The sequence below is a fragment of the Staurois parvus genome, unplaced genomic scaffold (genome assembly GCF_062004578.1).
Source record: "Staurois parvus isolate SC_StPar_1 unplaced genomic scaffold, SC_StPar_1.0 ptg000672l, whole genome shotgun sequence".
NCBI classification, from domain to species: Eukaryota; Metazoa; Chordata; class Amphibia; order Anura; family Ranidae; genus Staurois; species Staurois parvus.
In genome coordinates this window covers 1,780,766-1,805,264 of record NW_028318468.1, presented here as the reverse complement: position 1 = coordinate 1,805,264, position 24,499 = coordinate 1,780,766, and the positions used below count along the sequence as shown (strand labels likewise).

Sequence of the window (24,499 nt, the reverse complement as noted above, 5' to 3'; positions counted from 1 at the left end):
AACAGTCACCTCAGCTCAACAAGGGGACAAAACTAGAATCAAGTAAAATACACTAAGATAAAAAGACCTTCTTGAAAATCAATCCAAAATTACTATCTTTCTTCACCAACAAATTAATACAAGTAAATATACCATACAAACAAACATACCTTTATTAATAAGAGATTAAGACAAATAAGGTCAGAATACACAAAATGAGCTCCAGCATGTTTAGGGCATGTACGCTGTATGATATATATGGGTCAGCAAAGATGGCGCCCCCCCCTTCCCCCAACAGCTACTGTATGCCCCTATTCTGAGCACAGTGCTTGTACCACCAGTGAAGCCACTCTCCCTTGTGCAAATGCCAAAATAGCTGGATGTGACATCATAACTGTGGCTCCATCTCCCCTGGAACTGGAAACTGACACCTCACCTCCAGCTACCTCCCTGGAATGGGAAGTGATGCTGAACAGCATCCTCATACATCCACCAGTCATGGGAGGAATGAACCACCCCACCACCAATACAGCCACAAAATAAACACAATAATTTCACAACATGCCCAACTTTCCACTTCAGGTGACACCTAGAACCGCCATCTCACTGCCTAAACTGGCACCTAAGTGGCACCTCACATATAACAAAAAATGTCACCTTGCAAATTAAAATCTCACCGCATAACATATATGTAGCCTATATACCTCCCAAAACACTGTTTATATTGAATATCTACAACATAAAAAATAGGGGCTTAAAAACTACCCAACAGTAAATTATTTTTATAAAAAGACTACACAGTGAGGTCACAGGAGGAACACAGTTTGAAACACTCCTCCACCCACAAACAGCAGGGTATCCCACACTGGGAAGAAAGAAGAAAAACACAAAGCAATTATCCCAATCCTGGGTTTCACATATTGATCTTTAGTGACCCTATTAAAACATCTCTATACCAAAAACAAAGAAGAAAAAACATATCTGTTTTCTGAATACATAATATATAAAAGGAAGCACAGATAATAAATAAAAGTCTAATCTAGACATTACCCTGGGATCCAAGGTGGTGCCAGTTCATCACACCCAAATTCATTAAGCTAGAGAAATGGAGCAAAACTAAAAAAGGCCCTTGATGATGCGATTTTTGTTCCTGCAACTACGGGTTGCAGGAAAGAAAATAATTTAATTCCCACATCAACACAGTCAGTGCTGATGGGGTAATCCCTCCCACAGAGCTGTTAAGTTCTCCTGGGGAAAGGGGGTGGAACTCTTTCCCTGCTTGAAGAACGCAGTGCTCATTGCACTAAAAACTCAAGATCTGACATGATGGTTGTACACAAGTCGATCGAAGGATCAACTTGGGTATAATCAGCCTGCCCAAACATGGATCAAATCACGTCTGGTTCATGTATGGGTAACTGATTATACCCAAGTTGATCCATTGATCGACTTGTGTACAACCATTATGTCAGATTTTTAGGATGCGAATATTGCAAATGGCAGTAATCCCCTGGATGGGCGGCACGACACCCCTCCCCTCCCCCTTCTGGTGAACTAGCCAAGATTCGAACCATCTATGGCTGGCTTAAATTGCTTGTTAAGGCCTGGTTTTTACAGGTCATCAAACTGTAAATCCACCTGCTCTCCTTCTGCATTATTTTTTTATCAAACTTTTTACTGCGTGGATGGGGATGTATTCCATCTAGGGCTATAAAGCATAGGCCCAAAGCTTTACATGTATGATACTTGGTGAAGTGGTGAGCCACAGGGCTGATCAGATCACCAGGTATTAGGATTCTCTCTATCAATAAATTTATACTATGCACAGTGACCACAGGGAAATGGGCTCATAAGAAAAGAAGCACATAGATCTCCCCTGTGACTCAATTGAAAATGATTAGATACCAATAGGTTATGAATAGCAGGTTTTTGTACAAAATGTAATACTCCCTGAGGAGTCAATTAATTCACCTGAAATCTCATAGGATGTGCCAGTGCTTTTTTATTATATCACGATTGGCCTCTGATTGGTTACTAAAGGTGGTAATAAGTCTAGTCCTCTGAGCTCCTCTTATATTTTCTGCCTGAAAAAGGAGGAGATCACGTGGGCTGTTCTTTGCTCTTTTATAAGCTTGTTTAAGGGAACTTTTACTATAGCCCCTTTTCAAAAAACGATTACGTAATCTGAATGCCTCTTCCTCAAACTCCCATGGATATGTCCAGTTTCTATGGATCCTCTGGTACTGCCCCACTGGGATTCTATTGACTAAATGTCTTGAATGTGCACTATTCCAATGTAAAGATGAATTGCTTGCTGTGGGTTTGCAATACAATTTAGTTGCAATTTTATTTTCTACATCCTTATAGATGCAAACATCCAAAGAGTGTCCATATCAAGGGTCAAAGCGAAAAACAAATTAAAGAGATTCCTGTTAACGGTCACCCCAAAATCCCTCAGCAGTTCCCTAGGCCCAGTCCAAAAAAAACACAATATCATCAAAGTACCTCCACCACAAATCCACATGGCAGAAGATCAGTACATTGACATATCTTCTGGTAGGGAAAAGAAACAACACTATTTATTGTTAGATAAAATCCTTATACCTTTTGGTCCCAGGGAGGTAGTGCTTGAGGTGAGGTGTCTCTTCTGGTCCTAGGGAGATGGAGTCATCTAGTCCTTGAGATATGTTAATGTCCCATAGATCGGACAATGCACAGGGGGTTAGGGTGAACTGTTTTTTTGGGTTTTTTTTCATTGCCATGCCCCTCTGTCCTGGAGATTATTCATGATTGTATTTGACATTTTTGTATATTTATTAGTCAACAAATCAACTGCAAAACACATTGATCTTTGATGCCATACTACAAACAACTATATGTATAAAATGTGATTTATGCTGGAAATTAGTAAACAAAATCATTATGAATGGTCAAATCTTGTAAATATACAATATACAGTATATTTTAACTGTTTGCAATAAGGAGTTCATTGATTTTGATACCATCTCATCTCCTCCTTTAACTGTCTCCCTGCTAAGCATTGACTTTCTGCAAACTTAATAAGCTCACCTCTGTCCATGGCCATTTTGTCTCCCACTCCCTTAACCTACTAGCAATTACAGAAACCTGGCTTCAAGCAGCAGATTCTGCTTCTCCCGCAGCACATTCCTATGGAGGCCTTCTCTGGACTCACTCACTCAGACCCAGTGGTCGGAAAGGAGGTGGAGTTGGTTTGCTTCTATCCCCACTGAGCACCTTTCAAGACTACCATAACCCTCTCTCTCTATCCTTCTCTTCTTTCGAGACTCACTGCATTCGGCTGTTTTCTCCCATTTCTCTCAGGATTGCAGTGATCTACTTTGGACCGGTGTCCCACTTTCTTGATGACTTCTCTGCCAGGCTACCCTACTTTCTCTCCTCTGAAATTCCCACTATCATTCTTGGAGATTTTAACATCCCCATTAATGTTAACAACCCAGCTACATCCCAACTCTTCAACCTAACCTCATCTTTTGCTTTAACACAATGGACACAGTCCTCCACTCACTCTGATGGGAATACATTCAACCTTGTTTTCTCCCATCTTTGCACTCCCTATAACCTCACAAACACCCCCTTTCCTCTGTATGATCACAATCTCATCACCTTCACAGTGTCCTCGTCTTCAAACACCTATCCCTCCAAACAATTACCCGCAAAAACCTTCACAACTTAAACCCTTCTCTTTTCCACTCTGCAACTGACCGCCTCTATGACAGAATCTCCCCCGTCTTGCCCTGATCTGGCTACTGCTGTCTACAGCAGCTTGCTTTCATCCACACTAGACTCACTTGCTCCTCTAACTACACGAAGTATTAGGCCCTGACCATTACAACCATGGCAGACTGACGACACCAGAAATCGTAAGCGACATAGTCATGCACTGCAGCAATTGTGGCGTAAAACCAAATCTCGGCAAGCATTCACCCTATATAAACCTGCTTTCTTAACATACAATTCCTCCCTCCATGCTGCCAAACAAGCCTACTTTTTCACTCTTAATGCCTTGTCATCCAGTCCTCGTCATCTCTTCTCTACTTTTAACTCTCTGCTTTCTCCACCTCCGCCCAGTACCTCACTCACTGCTTACGAGATTGCAATTCATTTCAAAAACAAGATTGATGCAATTCGTAGGGGCATTTCCTCTGCACAGACATCTATCCCACTTAGCATACCTTATAGTAAACCTCCCTCAACACTTTTCTCTTTTGACCTTGCTACTATCGAAGAGGTCACTAAAGTTTTCAGAAGCCCATCTCACCACGTGCCCCCTGGATCCTGTCCCCTCACAACTACTACGGTCACCCTCTTCTTCTATCCTATGCTCCCTCACTCACATCTTCAATCTCTCCCTCTCTAATGGTGCCTTCCCCTCCCCTCTAAAGCATGCACACATCACTCCCATACTTAAAAAGCCCTCACTGGACCCCACCAACCTGAACAACTTAAGACCCATCTCCCTACTCCCATTTATCTCTAAACTCTTAGAACGGTTAGTCTACAATTGCCTGAGCTCCTACCCCACTGACAACAACCTTCTTGACCTTTTACAGTCTGGCTTTCACTCACTCCACTCCACTGAAACTGCCCTACTAAAACTCACTAATGATTTACTAACTGCAAAAACCAATGGTCACTACTCTATACTCTTACTACATGACCTCTATGCAGCTTTTGATACTGTTGACCATCCCCTCCTCTTCAAAAAACTCCACTCTCTTGGCCTCCGAGACTCTGCTCTCTCTTGGTTCTCCTCCTACTTATCGCAGCGCTCCTTCAGAGTTACCTATAACTCTGTCTCCTCCTCTCCACTTCCTCTTTCTGTAGGTGGTCCTTCAAGGTTCTGTCCTTGGACCCCTTCTCTTCTCCATCTACACCTCCTCCCTTGGTCACTTGATAAACTCCCATGGCTTTAAGTACCATCTCTATGCTTATGACACACAAATCTATCTTTCTACTCCTCACCGCACCCCTTCAGTCAGCTCTTGCATTACTAACCTACTAAGTGACATATCGGCATGGATGTCACTCCACTTCCTCAAACTAAATCTTTCCAAAAAAGAGCTCATGCTATTCCCTCCAGCCCATGCCCCCTCCCCTGACTTCTCCATCAAGATCAATTATACAACCATCAGTCCCTCCCCTCATATCAGGGTACTAGGTGTATTCTTAGACTCCCATCTGTCCTTTCAGCCCCAAATCCAATCACTGTCCAAATCTTGTAGACTTCACCTCCGCAACATCTTCAAGATACGGCCGTTCCTAACCTCTGAAACCACTAAGCAACTTATTCACTCCCTGGTTATATCTCGCCTTGACTATTGTAACTCACTCCTCATTGGCCTACCTAATCGCAGGCTATCCCCTCTTCAGTCTATCATGAATGCTGCTGCCAGACTCATCCACCTTACTAACCGTTCCACATGTGCCATCCCTCTCTGCCAAACCCTCCACTGGCTTCCCATTGCCCATCGAATAAAATTCAAAACATTAACAATAGCCTATAAAACCATTTATAATTCTGCTCCAAATTACATCACCAATCTTGTCTCAAAATATCACCCAAACCATCCTCTCCGCTCCTCCCACAACCTCCTGCTCTCTCGCTCCCTTGTCTCCTCCTCCCATGCTCATCTCCAGGACTTCTCCAGAGCCTCCCTCATCCTCTGGAACTCTCTACCCCAATCTATCAGACTATCGCCTACTCTGCCCACTTTTAGGTGATCTCTGAAAACCTATCTCTTCAGGAAAGCCTATCCTGCCTTCAGCTAATAACAGAATCTTCTATTCCTCCTACCAGTCCATCCCCAACAGTTATTACCTTTTGTACCACCAGCCCCTCCCTCTTAGATTGTAAGCTCCAAGGAGCAGGGCCCTCCTAACCCTCTTGTATTGAACTGTATTGTTGCTGTATTGTCTCCCTTTATATTGTAAAGCAATGAGCAAACTGTTGGCGCTATATAAAGCCTGTATAATAACAATAATAATAATAATAATAATAATATTTTTTTAAATTTGATGTCTGTATTTCTATGTGAGCACATCTGAAGTCTTATTTTATGTACCATAACCCCATGTATATTGGGAGTTAGGGGCTTTATATTTTTTCTAATTTGAGGTATGTGCCTACAGAGATTCTATAACATTTGTGAACATAAACGCACCCTCTGATTCTGATGGAAATGGCAAGTAGACAGCTTAGTTGCTTTCTGTATGTAATACTATTGTGCCTGGAAACTAGGGGTAAGTACTAAAATGGAAAAACTCAGATTAATTCTCAGGGTAATTACATTTTAAATTTGACCAATGTGCTAGTACTCACCCATTATTATTTCTTTTAGCATGAATAGGGAGTGTCCTGCTAATAAAGATTTCCCATCTGCCACTGCAAAGCCATTTAGCTTCCCGAAGAACAACAGTGAAGGCCTCCATTTTCTCTTTGATATACATATGCCTGTATGTTCTTTATTGTGTTTGTCAAAAGCATATACATAACTAGAATGCATTTGAATGTATCCATTGTGCTTTGTAAGTAGCTATTTGCAAGAAATGTATTTATCGTAGGCATTTATGATAGACGTGTACAAACATAATGTACAGTTGCAAGAAAAAGTATGTGAACCCCTTGGGATTACGTGGAGTTTTGCATGAATTGGGCATAAAATGTGCTCTGAACATCATCTAAGTCACAGCAATAGAAGAACACAGTCTGCTGAACATAATACTACACAAACATTAGATGTTGCCATGGTTTAATTGCACATAACATGTAAACATTCACAGTGCAGGGAGGAAAAAGTATGTGAGGCCCTAGCTTAATGACTTCTCCCAGAGCTAATTGGAGCCAGGAGTGAGGCAACCTTGACTCCAATCAGTGTGATGATATTGGATGTGTTGCTGACAGCTGTCCTGCCCTTAAAAAACACACACCTGTTTTAGGTTTACTGGTTTCCAGAAGCACTGTCTGATGTGAACCATGCCTCGCAGAAAATGCGAGCTGAAGGTCTGAAGAAGAAGCCTATTGAGCATGCTCCGAAATGCATTACCGACCCCTTCACCTGCTACATCTGACTCTTCTCTCCAAGCTTCAATTTTGATGCACAGGCACATCCTGGTCTCTACTTCCTGATCCTATAGGAATAGTCTGCTGCTGGACGGCTGGATGTCCCACCTGGATCTAATTACCACACGATGAGTCTTTTTAACCGTTTATCTTGTAAGTGCAAATTTTCCATTGTTTACTGAATAAATTGTCAATACTGCACTTAGAGGCGCCTTCCTCTCTTTTTCTTGTTACTACATTAGAGCCTTGCTTCCAATCTAAGAAGAGCTGCCTCAGTGTTACTGCTCCCATCCATCCCTGATATCCATCTGGCATCTTTATCTTACAGCTACAGAGGTTGGGCTCCAACAAGCGCGCCCAATACAATATACATTTACAGTGAAAAGACATATAGATGAAGATAAAGAAGCTTCACAGTAAAAAAGTATATATATATATATATATATATATATATATATATATATATATATACAGGCGAAGATAAGGAGCTTCATTTGAAGGTGAAAGAATCCACACAAAATCTGTACTTGGGACTGTACCCCACTTTACTTCATACATCATGGATCCAGATAGAAGTGTGGACATTCCACATCAAACTTCAGAGACAAGGTCTCACATGTCTGGCTCTAGATATTCAACGTTTCGGCAGATCATCAGCCAGTTCTGCACGCCTCAGGGCTAGAGCAAAGGCAGAAGCAGTGCAAGCAGAGGTCTTATATTCTCAAAAAGAAGCTGAGTTGATCAGGCAGAAAGCAGTTAGAAGACAACTCCTTGAGACAAGAAGCTGACTCCATGAAGCAGAAAACAGAGTTTGAAGCTAGTATGCATGTATGCATGGAGACATGATGTGAAATAATCGTGATCTTTTAAAGTTTACAGTGTTGTAATGCTGACACAATTCTGGCAATGTGAACTGGATAGAGAAAGGACTTGCTGAAGTGGAGAATAAAGGAAGGACCTCACCAGTTCCATAAATGTATAGTATATATAGTATAAAGTCAACTGTGTATTTAGCTGTTTAGCCAGAATTCTATTTCACTACTTCACCTGGATCTCGATCTACTTTGTGTATTTCTTCTAGATCTGTTCTGTAATCCAGCAACAAATAACCCATTCACTTTGTCTCTGTGCAAGGGCTTTCTGTAATAAAGACCAGTCATTGCTGCTCTTTCTCTTTGTGCAAGGTGAGTGGTCTTTCAACTACCCCTCTGTATTTTTTGTAGGCAACCTGTAGTGTATGTGGACCTACTGTGACTCACCCACGGCTTCATTTCTGTACAGACTTGTCACCACTGCTTTTCAGGGTAAGATCTGCAGTAGGTGTGCAAAGGCATTTGATACTGAATGAGGAATGTATTAAAGAGGAACTTATAATGGTAGGATAAGTGGGTGGTACTTCCTCCATGTTACCCTTCTCGTTGGGTGCCAAGTGTGGGTAACACAGGAGGCCTACCCTGGAGTGGGTTTTTCTGGGCTACGCTGGGCACCTAGAACAGGGTTTCTTGTCTTGCACATGGGGTACCTTTACTGTGTCATGCTCAATAATGCCCAGGGACAAGGCAGAGGTTGCTTTCAGGGATAACTCGACCTTAAGGCAGACCTCTATTTTAAAGATGGCTGTACACTGTGTACACTCAAACAGATGACTGAATGCTAGTTAACTCTCTTGAGCCCCATGTCCATGTACACCATTACTTTAAATTGGGGTACCGCTGTGCACCTAGCATGGACTCCATTCAGGCACTCATTTAACTGTTCTGTACCTAGTGTCCAGGCTGGGGACCTCTGACCACTGATCTACTCCCGTTGCCATGCGAGACGGACCGACCAGGGACCTGTTTGTGAAACCTTTATTATCCTTGGCAACCACTTGCTGTCGTCATACCCCAATGTGTCTACTGAGGTTGGAAACTACACATATGCCGGTTACTTACATACACCATATTAGAATAACTTCAGACCAGGAAATGGCAACATTTCAATGCCTTACGCAAAATTCCTGGTGCAACAGTTCTGAACAAAGTGCAGTCTTTTCCTCTCTACCCTAGTCCCTAACTCAGGCTTGTGGCCGCCCTAGCGTGTCTGCACTGGCAAGAGTCCATTCTTGGTACAGTCCATTTAGGTAGTTCCCCTCAGGGAAGACTAAAGGTCCCAGCAGTCTCTCAGTGATCAACTGGACAAAGCCATAGTATCCTCTCTCTTCTGCCCTGCTCTCTGCGTGCTGGACCTGGACCCCCATTCCCTTATATAGCCACACAGATCCAGTGGTTCGTGCCCAGAAAACCTGAGAAAACCAGACCGGGAAGCACAAGTTTAACCCCATCCCTCCCAGACGGTGCAGCCCCTATCTTGCTAGTGTTGGAATGGTGGACAACCTGCCTACAAACTGAACCACAAAAATGTTAAAATGTCTGACAAGTAGGGTTTTTTTAATGGCAGATATCATATTGGAATTTTCTATCATAACTGTTTCTCCCTGCTTGTCAGTAGTAATGTATATCAAGCCATTATGGCTTGACCGTGGAAGCGGCTGAAGAGGCAGAACCTGGAAGAAAAACCAAGAGCAGATGAAAGCACCTGTGAGAAGCTGAAATGCTGACAGCACTGGAGGGGATCGTTTGACAGGTAAGTCTGCCATAATGTGCTAATATGCTCTGAATACCAGCACATTATGGATAACATCTCCTGGGGGCCCGCAAAAAAAGTGGCAGCGTTTAATTCTGCTTTAATTCAAAATGTTGTGCCTGAGTTAATCTGTAAATGAACTCTATTCTAAAAGTCTCTGAAGAACACTATCACCCACCATGACTGCAGCTCCCGAGTTCTCTGCGAGTGGCATGCTTCTCTAGAACATGTGTGAAACTTGGGCTAAGGGGCATCACCATAGACAGAGGGTTCACATACAGAAATTTTTACTATGAGACAGATAATATTTATTCAGTTTGTATACATTAGCGAATATCATATTCCAGTAACATTATCAGCCCAAAATAGCACTACTTACTTTTGCCTTTGAATTTTTCAGTCCCTCGGGAACAAATATTTCTGACAAATGGGTTGTAAACAGACGAGGTGAAGGGCGATCGTTGTGATCTACATCCGGATTGAGTGCTCGAAACTCAAGCCATTGCACTCTGTCAGCTGTGTCGATTTTCCCAGTGCCTTGTCGGTGCTCTTCACTGCATATTAAGCTTAAAATTTGCTGAGACCAAATAGTTCCTTTTAATATGAAAAGGAAATATTAGCAATAATTTGTACACATACAATTACTATTAGCTGTATCTTTAGCTGTATTTCTCTAGGATGCTCTATGATAGGATGCACAACCTTTTCCTTGTCACACACTGTCAATTGGTCATGTGTTTGGGACTGATACCAGACATGGGGCACTATGTATCCCATTTATCCAATGATGGGGGCACTATTACTGCCACTGATACCATGGATAAGGTACTATTGCTTCCATTAATCAAAAAATGCAGTGCAATACTATAAACTCAAATACGGTGCTAAATAAATCCAACGTGCATATGTGAATAGTGAAAACAGACAATTGTGCTTCATGACAATAATATGTGCTACATCAAAATAAATATCAACACATATACATAAATATTAATAAAACTGCATATAGCAGTGCTAAATGAATAGTGTATACAAATACCGAATGAACCGCAAAAAATGGTGAACTGTCCCTTTAACACTCCAACATTTTCACATTTGCTTGTGCGATATATCTCCGGTGCATTGTGTACCAAATATACCATCAACAAGTGTCCCAATATTATGGTATCAAAATGCTGGTGAACCGCCCCTTTAAATCCGCTGTGCTCCAAGTGGATCTGTGTGATCACACTACTGCATACACATGTATGGTGCTCCTGTGTCACCCTGTAGTGCTTATCCACCTCTGACACACTATTGCAGTCACCTTCAGGTTTGACCCGAATACTCAGGTCAAGCTGCGCCTTTCACTTTAACCCAGGAGGGTATGCTGGTACAAAGATCTTCACCACCGTCAGCACTTAAAATCTCCAAAACACTCCACAGACATATGAAAAAAATGCTCCATATAGAGAAGTATAGCCAAATGTAACCAACTTTATTAAAATACTGATCAAAATACACTCACATTTAAAAGTGTCCACCTGGAACACTACAGGATCAAAGACTCACTGTACAGTATCTTTGTTGAATAAAAGTGCATGGATCCCTTATCCAAAATGGTTCCGGTTTACGGCTTGACGTCATCGGCGTACCCTACGCGTTACATCACGTCACGTGACTTCATCAGGAGTAGTCAGTGACAGAACAGGGCAAAGCTGTGCAAAGGGATCATGTAGTACAGACACTAAGAGATTTTGGGGACTTTGTGTGCTTGCTACCACTCTGGTGCTTGATAGTCAGCGTGGGTCTGAAAAATGGAACACAGGCTACTGTTCTGAAGAGCTTGTCCAACTGTTGCTACTGCAAAGGACTTTGCTAAGTTCTATCACCCGGGAGAAAAAAATACAAGCGGCTCCTAAGGGGGTAGTGCTACACTAAATTTAGCCTAGCAGAGGCAGGGCGCTACATAGGTATGCACCTTGGAGAAACTGCCCAAGAGAGGAGGATTAATGAACAAAATTCTAGTTAGCTATGGGAGGTCTGCAGCCATTTTTTTTTTCAAATCCCACATGGAAAGAATAGCTCATGTGACAAAGAGAAAATTAAACAGGATACTAGGGTAATTTATGCCTAGGAAAGAATTGTAGAACCAGGCATGTTTTAAAAACGTAGTACATTAAAGTAATTGAAAGAAAGCTTTCTAAAATCCTGGCACAGTGTAACAGGATCAGTTCATAAGGTGTAAATAAAGGCTAATAAAACACAGGTTTAAAATGTTGACCCCTCCCAACCATACACATGTTTAGGGCCTTAGATAAGGGGGTACAACCAGTTCTCCTGTACAGGGCCCAGGCCAGCAGGGGGGCCCAGGCAGCTGGGTGAAGTGGATGTGGGCATGGAGGGTCATCAATATGGTGGGAGGGAATTACTGGAACTGATCCCCTGTATGCTGCTCTCTGCAGCATCTGAAAGCACACTTTTTCTCTATTCCCTCCCTCTGGCTTTCAGTTACTGCAGAGAGAACCATACAGGGGATCGGTTCCGATATCCCCCCCCCCCCACGCTGCACCCATCACCCTCCCTGTGCACCATACATTTCCCCCTGCTGCCCAGCCCCCACAGTGTTGCCGGCTTCCCCCTCTCCTTCCCACAGGCAGCTGCCAACACAAAATAGAATGTTTGTGGATGGAGAGTGAGGGGAGGGTCTAGTAAATATCGATCACTTGCTGTGTCTATTCATAACTGAAGCATAGTAAACTGTTTTTTGGAGGGAATGGGGGCCCTGTCAGGTTGGCTGTATGGGGCCCTGTGGTTTCTAACAGCAGACCTGCACATGTTGCATGCTGATTTAGCTCAGGGTAAATATCTTTTTTAAAGCAGTAGTAAAGCGCATAAAAAGAAAAAAAAATCCCTGCACGGTAAAGGAATTATGTGCCAGTATGCATTGCATACTAGCACATTATAAAGGACTTACCTTGAAACAAAGCTCCCAGGGTTTCCATCTTCACCCAGTACTCCTTCCAGATTCGAGAGCTCTGGCCGGTTGACTGGCTGAGTCGTGATGATGTCACTCCCATGCATGCGTGCAGGAGTCCTAGGCCACGGCACAATGCTCTGAAGGAATGTCACAGGTATGCCATTCCTTCAGAGCGTATGCGCCGAATGTCAAAAAAGGCTAATATCTCCTAAACCGTTCACGTTTAGAAGATATTAATTCTACCTACAGGAAAGCTTTATTATAAGCTTACCTGTAGGTTAAATTAAAAGGAAGAGTTTACTACCACTTTAATTTTTTTTGGCTCAAACATGTGATCACTAAGCTCCAGCTTCTCTGTGTCAGCGAGCTTCGACTGATGGAGCTGATGGAAGGAGCACTCACAATGGGAGAGCAATGGAAACTGGCAGGTGATTGCACAGGTCTGTAAATTCAGTTCCATCAGTGAACTGTTCACTGACACAGAGGATCCAGAGCTTAGAAATCACAGGACTGCGCTAAATACGATTAAAAAAAGGTATTTACACTGAGCTATTTTATAAACAGCAAGCAGTATATGTATGAGCAGGGGGTGGGGGGGGGCAACATTTTAAACCTAGGTTATATTAGCCATTACCTCCACTTTAAGCCAAGTTGGAATTTAGCACCTGGTTCTCAACAGCTCTGATCTCCGGTGTACCCACACTGTAGTACAAAGGAACTTACAGCAGATTGTGCAGAAACATATTTAAAGTAGTATTCAACCCTCAGGGGTTCTAGCTTAACAAATTACAATAAATCAAACATTCCCCAGTAAACTATTTGTTAACATTTTAACTAGAGATGAGCGAAGTATTCAAAAATTCGATTCGGCTGATTCGGCGAATTCGAGGAATAAATTCGATTCGATGCGAATATATTCGCTGCGAATTTAACTTATAAAAAGGTGTTTCTAGGCTTCAGAGAGCCTTTATATTAGTGCAGAACACTGTACCTTTAATTTAAATGCCCTTGGAGTCTGCTGGGGAAGAGAAATAATACTGTCAGTCAGTTTGACATGCAGATGAGTGCCGTCGATCTTAGAATCACCGCACACTTCACTCATTTGGGCAGTCACGGGGCCAAAACCAGAGTGTGGAGCCACAGTGTGGCGGTGGAGGCAGCAGCAATGGGAGGCCATACAGCACCCTATGACAAAATGGAACCCACCAGCAGTGTGAGGAGACCTGAAAGTGGCACATGGCAGAGTGTGGCGATGGAGACAGCAGCAATGGGAGACCGTACAGGGACCCATGAGAGACTCTGGACCTGGCAGCAGCATGAGGAGGCGGTACGGGGGCCCATGGCAGATTACGGGCCTGGCAGCAGCAATGGGAGGCCCGTAATCTGCCAGCACCCTATGACAAAATGGAACCCACCAGCAGTGTGAGGAGACCTGAAAGTGGCACATGGCAGAGTGTGGCGATGGAGACAGCAGCAATGGGAGGCCGTACAGGGACCCATGAGAGACTCTGGACCTGGCAGCAGCATGAGGAGGCGGTACGGGGGCCCATGGCAGATTACGGGCCTGGCAGCAGCAATGGGAGGCCCGTAATCTGCCAGCACCCTATGACAAAATGGAACACACCAGCAGTGTGAGGAGACCTGAAAGTGGCACATGGCAGAGTGTGGCGATGGAGACAGCAGCAATGGGAGGCCGTACAGGGACCCATGAGAGACTCTGGACCTGGCAGCAGCATGAGGAGGCGGTACGGGGGCACATGGCAGATTACGGGCCTGGCAGCAGCAATGGGAGGCCCGTAATCTGCCAGCACCCTATGACAAAATGGAACACACCAGCAGTGTGAGGAGACCTGAAAGTGGCACATGGCAGAGTGTGGCGATGGAGACAGCAGCAATGGGAGGCCGTACAGGGACCCATGAGAGACTCTGGACCTGGCAGCAGCATGAGGAGGCGGTACGGGGGCCCATGGCAGATTACGGGCCTGGCAGCAGCAATGGGAGGCCCGTAATCTGCCAGCACCCTATGACAAAATGGAACACAACAGCAGTGTGAGGAGACCTGAAAGTGGCACATGGCAGAGTGTGATGATGGAGACAGCAGCAATGGGAGGCCGTACAGGGACCCATGACAGATTACGGGCCTGGCAGCAGCATGAGGAGGCGGTACAGGGGCCCATGACAGATTACGGGTCTGGCAGCAGCAATGGGAGGCCCGTAATCTGCCAGCACCCTATGACAAAATGGAACCCACCAGCAGTGTGAGGAGACCTGAAAGTGGCACATGGCAGAGTGTGGCGATGAAGACAGCAGCAATGGGAGGCTGTACAGGGACCCATGAGAGACTCTGGACCTGGCAGCAGCATGAGGAGGCGGTACAGGGGCCCATGGCAGATTACGGGCCTGGCAGCAGCAATGGGAGGCCCGTAATCTGCCAGCACCCTATGACAAAATGGAACACAACAGCAGTGTGAGGAGACCTGAAAGTGGCACATGGCAGAGTGTGGTGATGGAGACAGCAGCAATGGGAGGCCGTACAGGGACCCATGAGAGACTCTGGACCTGGCAGCAGCATGAGGAGGCGGTACGGGGGCCCATGGCAGATTACGGGCCTGGCAGCAGCAATGGGAGGCCCGTAATCTGCCAGCACCCTATGACAAAATGGGACCCACCAGCAGTGTGAGGAGACCTGAAAGTGGCACATGGCAGAGTGTGGCGATGGAGACAGCAGCAATGGGAGGCCGTACAGGGACCCATGAGAGACTCTGGACCTGGCAGCAGCATGAGGAGGCGGTACGGGGGCCCATGGCAGATTACGGGCCTGGCAGCAGCAATGGGAGGCCCGTAATCTGCCAGCACCCTATGACAAAATGGAACCCAACAGCAGTGTGAGGAGACCTGAAAGTGGCACATGGCAGAGTGTGGCGATGGACACAGCAGCAATGGGAGGCCGTACAGGGACCCATGAGAGACTCTGGACCTGGCAGCAGCATGAGGAGGCGGTACGGGGGCCCATGGCAGATTACGGGCCTGGCAGCAGCAATGGGAGGCCCGTAATCTGCCAGCACCCTATGACAAAATGGAACACACCAGCAGTGTGAGGAGACCTGAAAGTGGCACATGGCAGAGTGTGGCGATGGAGACAGCAGCAATGGGAGGCCGTACAGGGACCCATGAGAGACTCTGGACCTGGCAGCAGCATGAGGAGGCGGTACGGGGGCCCATGGCAGATTACGGGCCTGGCAGCAGCAATGGGAGGCCCGTAATCTGCCAGCACCCTATGACAAAATGGAACCCACCAGCAGTGTGAGGAGACCTGAAAGTGGCACATGGCAGAGTGTGGCGATGGAGACAGCAGCAATGGGAGGCCGTACAGGGACCCATGAGACACTCTGGACCTGGCAGCAGCATGAGGAGGCGGTACGGGGGCCCATGGCAGATTACGGGCCTGGCAGCAGCAATGGGAGGCCCGTAATCTGCCAGCACCCTATGACAAAATGGAACCCACCAGCAGTGTGAGGAGACCTGAAAGTGGCACATGGCAGAGTGTGGCGATGGAGACAGCAGCAATGGGAGGCCATACAGGGACCCATGAGAGACTCTGGACCTGGCAGCAGCATGAGGAGGCGGTATGGGGGCCCATGGCAGATTACGGGCCTGGCAGCAGCAATGGGAGGCCCGTAATCTGCCAGCACCCTATGACAAAATGGAACACACCAGCAGTGTGAGGAGACCTGAAAGTGGCACATGGCAGAGTGTGGCGATGGAGACAGCAGCAATGGGAGGCTGTACAGGGACCCATGAGAGACTCTGGACCTGGCAGCAGCATGAGGAGGCGGTATGGGGGCCCATGGCAGATTACGGGCCTGGCAGCAGCAATGGGAGGCCCGTAATCTGCCAGCACCCTATGACAAAATGGAACACACCAGCAGTGTGAGGAGACCTGAAAGTGGCACATGGCAGAGTGTGGCGATGGAGACAGCAGCAATGGGAGGCTGTACAGGGACCCATGAGAGACTCTGGACCTGGCAGCAGCATGAGGAGGCGGTACGGGGGCCCATTGCAGATTACGGGCCTGGCAGCAGCAATGGGAGGCCCGTAATCTGCCAGCACCCTATGACAAAATGGAACACACCAGCAGTGTGAGGAGACCTGAAAGTGGCACATGGCAGAGTGTGGCGATGGAGACAGCAGCAATGGGAGGCCGTACAGGGACCCATGAGACACTCTGGACCTGGCAGCAGCATGAGGAGGCGGTACGGGGGCCCATGGCAGATTACGGGCCTGGCAGCAGCAATGGGAGGCCCGTAATCTGCCAGCACCCTATGACAAAATGGAACCCACCAGCAGTGTGAGGAGACCTGAAAGTGGCACATGGCAGAGTGTGGCGATGGAGACAGCAGCAATGGGAGGCTGTACAGGGACCCATGACAGATTACGGGCCTGGCAGCAGCATGAGGAGGCGGTACGGGGGCCCATGGCAGATTACGGGCCTGGCAGCAGCAATGGGAGGCCCATAATCTGCCAGCACCCTATGACAAAATGGAACACACCAGCAGTGTGAGGAGACCTGAAAGTGGCACATGGCAGAGTGTGGCGATGGAGACAGCAGCAATGGGAGGCCGTACAGGGACCCATGAGAGACTCTGGACCTGGCAGCAGCATGAGGAGGCGGTACGGGGGCCCATGGCAGATTACGGGCCTGGCAGCAGCAATGGGAGGCCCGTAATCTGCCAGCACCCTATGACAAAATGGAAAACACACCAGCAGTGTGAGGAGACCTGAAAGTGGCACATGGCAGAGTGTGGCGATGGAGACAGCAGCAATGGGAGGCCGTACAGGGACCCATGACAGATTACGGGCCTGGCAGCAGCATGAGGAGGCGGTACAGGGGCCCATGGCAGATTACGGGCCTAGCAGTAGCAATGGGAGGCCCGTAATCTGCCAGCACCCTATGACAAAATGGAACACACCAGCAGTGTGAGGAGACCTGAAAGTGGCACATGGCAGAGTGTGGCGATGGAGACAGCAGCAATGGGAGGCCGTACAGGGACCCATGAGAGACTCTGGACCTGGCAGCAGCATGAGGAGGCGGTACGGGGGCCCATGGCAGATTACGGGCCTGGCAGCAGCAATGGGAGGCCCGTAATCTGCCAGCACCCTATGACAAAATGGAACCCACCAGCAGTGTGAGGAGACCTGAAAGTGGCACATGGCAGAGTGTAGCGATGGAGACAGCAGCAATGGGAGGCCGTACAGGGACCCATGAGACACTCTGGACCTGGCAGCAGCATGAGGAGGCGGTACGGGGGCCCATGGCAGATTACGGGCCTGGCAGCAGCAATGGGAGGCCCGTAATCTGCCAGCACCCTATGACAAAATGGAACACACCAGCAGTGTGAGGAGACCTGAAAGTGGCACATGGCAGAGTGTGGCGATGGAGACAGCAGCAATGGGAGGCCGTACAGGGACCCATGAGACACTCTGGACCTGGCAGCAGCATGAGGAGGCGGTACGGGGGCCCATGGCAGATTACGGGCCTGGCAGCAGCAATGGGAGGCCCGTAATCTGCCAGCACCCTATGACAAAATGGAACACACCAGCAGTGTGAGGAGACCTGAAAGTGGCACATGGCAGAGTGTGGCGATGGAGACAGCAGCAATGGGAGGCCGTATAGGGACCCATTAGAGACTCTGGACCTGGCAGCAGCATGAGGAGGCGGTACGGGGGCCCATGGCAGATTATGGGCCTGGCAGCAGCAATGGGAGGCCCGTAATCTGCCAGCACCCTATGACAAAATGGAACCCACCAGCAGTGTGAGGAGACCTGAAAGTGGCACATGGCAGAGTGTGGCGATGGAGACAGCAGCAATGGGAGGCCGTACAGGGACCCATGACAGATTACGGGCCTGGCAGCAGCATGAGGAGGCGGTACGGGGGCCCATGGCAGATTACGGGCCTGGCAGCAGCAATGGGAGGCCCATAATCTGCCAGCACCCTATGACAAAATGGAACACACCAGCAGTGTGAGGAGACCTGAAAGTGGCACATGGCAGAGTGTGGCGATGGAGACAGCAGCAATGGGAGGCCGTACAGGGACCCATGAGAGACTCTGGACCTGGCAGCAGCATGAGGAGGCGGTACAGGGGCCCATGGCAGATTACGGGCCTGGCAGCAGCAATGGGAGGCCCGTAATCTGCCAGCACCCTATGACAAAATGGAAAACACACCAGCAGTGTGAGGAGACCTGAAAGTGGCACATGGCAGAGTGTGGCGATGGAGACAGCAGCAATGGGAGGCCGTACAGGGACCCATGAGAGACTCTGGACCTGGCAGCAGCATGAGGAGGCGGTACGGGGGCCCATGGCAGATTACGGGCCTGGCAGCAGCAATGGGAGGCCCGTAATCTGCCAGCACCCTATGACAAAATGGAACACACCAGCAGTGTGAGGAGACCTGAAAGTGGCACATGGCAGAGTGTGGCGATGGAGACAGCAGCAATGGGAGGCCGTACAGGGACCCATGACAGATTACGGGCCTGGCAGCAGCATGAGGAGGCGGTACAGGGGCCCATGGCAGATTACGGGCCTAGCAGTAGCAATGGGAGGCCCGTAATCTGCCAGCACCCTATGACAAAATGGAACACACCAGCAGTGTGAGGAGACCTGAAAGTGGCACATGGCAGAGTGTGGCGATGGACACAGCAGCAATGGGAGGCCGTACAGGGACCCATGACAGATTACGGGCCTGGCAGCAGCATGAGGAGGCGGTACAGGGGCCCATGACAGATTACGGGCCTGGCAGCAGCAATGGGAGGCCCGTAATCTGCCAGCACCTTATGACAAAATGGAACCCACCAGCAGTGTGAGGAGACCTGAAAGTGGCACATGGCAGAGTTAACATGTTTGGGGCATGATTCATGGCGGATTTAGTCAGTTGTGTCAGGAACTGGTTGTTTGAAATCCAGACTAATCCACGCCTGATTCATTTTCACAAACGTGAGTCTCTCCACACTTTGGGTGGACAGTCGTGTCCTCCGCGGAGTTACAATACCTCCTGCCGCACTAAACACGCGCTCCGATGCCACGCTACTGGCCGGGCATGACAGCCTTTCAAGGGCAAATTCAGCTAGTTGGGGCCAAAGGTCAAGTTTCGTTGCCCAGTAGTCAAGGGGATTGTCTACCTCGGTTGGCAGGGTGCTGTCCAAGTAGGCCCAAGCCTGTTGTTTGAGGTCCTGCTCCAGGTCCACCTGATGCTGCTGCTGCTGCGGCTGGTTAGTAGTTTCCTCACTGCGCTGGTGAAGAAAGCTACTCATCATCGACTGCAGACTGAGGCAGACGCTGCTGGTGGAGCTGCCACTGCTCCTACCACCCCTCCCCTGCTGCCATGGCAGCGGAACACGAGCGCACAGGGCCCACAGTGTCTGAGGATGGACGTTGGCGCACAAAGGCAGAGACCAACTGACTACATAGGTGGTTTTTATAGTACGTTATTTTGGCCTCCCTCTCAGCAGGTGTGAAAAAGGCCACCATTTTTGAACGGTAGCGAGGGTCCAACAAGGTGGACAGCCAAAAGTCATCCCTCTGTCTGATGGTTATTATTCGGCTGTCGCTACGCAAGCAACCGAGCATGCTATGGGCCATTTGTGCCAAGGAATGGGAGGGACTCCCTGCCTCCATCTCCACAGCATACTGCCACGGTGCGTCTGGGTCCTCTGTCTCCTCCTCCTCCTCTACCAGATGCTCCTGCTCCTCCACTCCTGTCCGCTGAGTGGAAAAACCACCCATTTCACTCAATAATTCCTGAGCACCAATGTCCTCCTCTACCTCCTCCTCTTCTTCCTGTCCTGCCCCCACAGGGGTCATGTGGCGTTGAGATCTGTGCGCCACGTCTACCGCACCCTGACCAGCCATTGTTAACAGCATTTGTTCCAGGACGTGCAACAGAGGAATGACGTCGTTCATCCCATAGTCCTGCCGACTCACGAATAGCGTGGCCTCCTCAAAGGGCCTGAGCAAGCGGCAGGTGTCACGCATGAGCTGCCAATGGCTGACATCGAAGTTACACAGGGGAGTACCTTTATCCGCTTGTAACATCAGGAAATCGGTGATGGCCTTTCGCTGTTCGTAAAGGCGGTCTAACATGTGTAGGGTTGAATTCCACCTTGTTGCAACGTCGCAGATCAGGCGATGCTGTGGAATTCCGTTCTGCCGCTGCAGCTCAAGGAGGGTGTGCTTTGCGGTGTAGGAATGGCTGAAATGCATGCAAAGTTTACGTGACATTTTAAGGATGTCTTGCAGTGGGATGGTGGATTTTAGGAACCGCTTGACAACCAGATTGAACACGTGAGCCATGCATGGCGCATGGCACAACCTTCCTTGATGCAGAGCAGACACCATGTTCTTTCCGTTGTCGGTCAACATGGTTCCGATTTTCAGTTTGCGCGGAGACAGCCATCTGTCGATTTCTCTGTTCATTACACTCAGAAGTTCCTCCCCTGTGTGACTACGTTCGCCAAGGCATACCAGGTGCAGCACAGAGTGACACCGTTGCGCCCTGCACATGTGATATGCCGGTCGGGTAATGGGACTTGGCACGGGGGTGGCGGTTGAGGACACGGCGGAAGAAGAGGTGGTAGAGGCGGACATCTTTTGTGGACCAAGGACGTGCAAACGTGGAGGCAAAAGCGGCGTGACCTGTCCAAGTTGCTGGTGCGGCTGTGCCGGCACCACGTTCACCCAGTGGGCCGTAAATGACATGTACTGTCCCTGACCGTAGTTACAGCTCCACACGTCGGCGCTGCCGTGCACTTTGGCAGAGACCGACATGCTCAAATACTGGCCCACCGTCTCTTCTACATGTGTATGCAGGGCTGGCACTGCATTTTTGGCGAAGAAATGCCGGCTTGGCACTCTCCACCGCGGCGCGGCACAAGCCATCGTTTCTCGGAAAGGTGCTGAGTCCACCACTTGGAAAGGGAGGGACTGCAGCACCAGAAACTTGGACAGGAGGACGTTCAGCTTTTGCACCGTCGGGTGCGTGCTCGCAAACTGTTGTCTCTTGGAAACGGATTCCAAGAAAGACTGCTGACGGAATCCGTGAAGAGGAGTAGCAGGAGAAGGAGCATCTGAACGAGCGGAAGATGCCAACGAGCGACAACTCCCCTCAGCAGAGGTGTTGGAGCCTTGACTGGCTGATAGAGGGCGATTGACGTCGGGTGACGGAGCAAGTAACGGAGCGGGTGATGGAGCGGGGGCTGGGGCAGGCAGAACCGCCGTATCTTTATCACGGTTTTCCCAGGCCACCAAATGGCGACGCTGCATATGCTGCCGCAACGCTGTAGTCCCAACATGGGCCCCCTGGCCACGCTTGACTTTCTGGCCACATAGTCGACATACGACTACGTTTACTTCCTCGGGCGGCTTGACGAAAAATTGCCACACCGCCGAGTAGGAAACTTTGCCCCCGCTACTCCTCACTGGCTGACTGCTACTTCCTCTGTGCACACCGGCACCACTACTGGCCGTGGTGGTAGGCTGCAGTGGAGCTGGTGCTCTACTTCATGGCCGTTTGCCTCCACTGACACTGCTGCGACCCTGCTGCCTCCTGGGCAACCCACCGACTGTTTTGCTCGCTGCCAAGCTGGCACCCTCTTCTCCTGATGATGCGGAAGCAATAGCCTGATGACGACGAGGCTGCCAAGTGTGATCAGCCTCATCATCATCAATTAGGGTCTCCGCCTCACTACTAGCCCCCTCCGCTGCGTGTGGGTCAGGAGACAGACCTGTCTCTAGACCGGCTACCGAGCCACTCTCCTCGCCAGTACTTCTTTGCCTGGCTGCTGAAGAGGCGGATGTCTCCCCCTGTTCCTGACCACCCTCTGTTAGCTCTTCCTCACTGTACAGTGAGGCTGAGCCCACAGCATGCGATACTTCGCTTGGTGAGGGAACACCAAAGGACAGGGGCAGGTAGAGGACACGTGATTTCAGTGGGCTTGCTCCCGGGCCATGCCAACTAACGGTTGTGTCTGACGTACCCACCGACCGTTGGCTGTAGGTGTCAGAGGTGACCTGGGAAGAGGAAGACGACCGAGCCAACCAATCGATGACGGCAGGGTTGTCGGTGGAGACACGACCGCTGGATGACACCGGGAGCACTGGCCTCTGGCTGCGACTAGTGCTGCCTCGACCCCTTCCTCTGCTGCCACGTCTGCTCGCTCCTAAAACATTGCCTCCTCTGCCACTCCTCTGCGTGTTGTCTGACATACTCTTTAATTCAACGATTCTGTATCCCTGAGTAACAATTCTGTGTCCCTCAGTAACAATTCTGTGTCTGTCCCTGAGTAACAATTCTGTGTCCCTGAGTAACAATTCTGTGTCCCTCAGTAACAATTCTGTATCCCTCAGTAACAAATCTGTGTCCCTCAGTAACAATTCTGTGTCTGTCCCTGAGTAACAATTCTGTGTCCCCCAGTAACAATTCTGTGTCCCTCAGTAACAATTCTGTGTCCCTGAGTAACAATTCTGTGTCCCTGAGTAACAATTCTGTGTCCCTCAGTAACAATTATGTGTCCCTCAGTAACAATTCTGTGTCCCTCAGTAACAATTCTGTGTCTGTCCCTGAGTAACAATTCTGTGTCCCTGAGTAACAATTCCGTGTCCCTCAGTAACAATTCTGTGTCCCTCAGTAACAATTCTGTGTCTGTCCCTGAGTAACAATTCTGTGTCCCTCAGTAACAATTCTGTGTCCCTCAGTAACAATTCTGTGTCCCTCAGTAACAATTCTGTGTCTGTCCCTAAGTAACAATTCTGTGTCCCTCAGTAACAATTCTATGTCCCTCAGTAACAATTCTGTGTCTGTCCCTGAGTAACAATTCTGTGTCCCTGAGTAACAATTCTGTGTCCCTCAGTAACAATTCTGTGTCCCTCAGTAACAATTCTGTGTCTGTCCCTGAGTAACAATTCTGTGTCCCTGAGTAACAATTCTGTGTCTGTCCCTGAGTAACAATTCTGTGTCTGTCCCTGAGAAACAATTCTGTGTCTGTCCCTGAGTAACAATTCTGTGTCCCTCAGTAACAATTCTGTGTCCCTCAGTAACAATTCTGTGTCTGTCCCTGAGTAACAATTCTGTGTCTGTCCCTGAGTAACAATTCTGTGTCTGTCCCTGAGTAACAATTCAGTGTCTGTCCCTGAGTAACAATTCTGTGTCCCTCAGTAACAATTCTGTGTCCCTCAGTAACAATTCTGTGTCTGTCCCTGAGTAACAATTCTGTGTCTGTCCCTGAGTAACAATTCTGTGTCTGTCCCTGAGTAACAATTCTGTGTCCCTCAGTAAGAATTCTGTGTACCTCAGTAACAATTCTGTGTCCCTCAGTAACAATTCTGTGTCTGTCCCTGAGTAACAATTCTGTGTCTGTCCCTGAGTAACAATTCTGTGTCTGTCCCTGAGTAACAATTCTGTGTCTGTCCCTGAGTAACAATTCTGTGTCCCTCAGTAACAATTCTGTGTCCCTCAGTAACAATTCTGTGTCTGTCCCTGAGTAACAATTCTGTGTCTGTCCCTGAGTAACAATTCTGTGTCTGTCCCTGAGTAACAATTCTGTGTCCCTAAGTAACGATTGTGTGTCCCTAAGTAACGGTTCTGTGTCCCTAAGTAACGGTTCTGTGTCCCTAAGTAATGGTTCTGTGTCCCTAAGTAACGATTCTGTGGCCCTAAGTAACGGTTCTGTGTCCCTAAGTAACGGTTCTGTGTCCCTAAGTAACGGTTCTGTGTCCCTAAGTAACGATTCTGTGGCCCTAACTCTGTCCCTCAATACAGACAGGTCTGCCTCTCTTGAAT

The 24,499-nt window shown here is 48.4% G+C and overlaps 1 protein-coding gene across 1 annotated transcript in view; it reads right to left on the bottom strand.

Annotated features, from left to right (window-relative positions):
• LOC149447718 (amine sulfotransferase-like) overlaps positions 1 to 24,499 on the bottom strand; it is a 52,692-nt gene that overhangs the window by 13,033 nt on the left and 15,160 nt on the right. Inside the window, exon 2 of the mRNA XM_089652141.1 lies at positions 10,086 to 10,300. Coding sequence (XP_089508267.1) covers positions 10,086 to 10,300 — 215 coding nt within the window. The remainder of the gene's footprint in view (positions 1 to 10,085; positions 10,301 to 24,499) is intronic.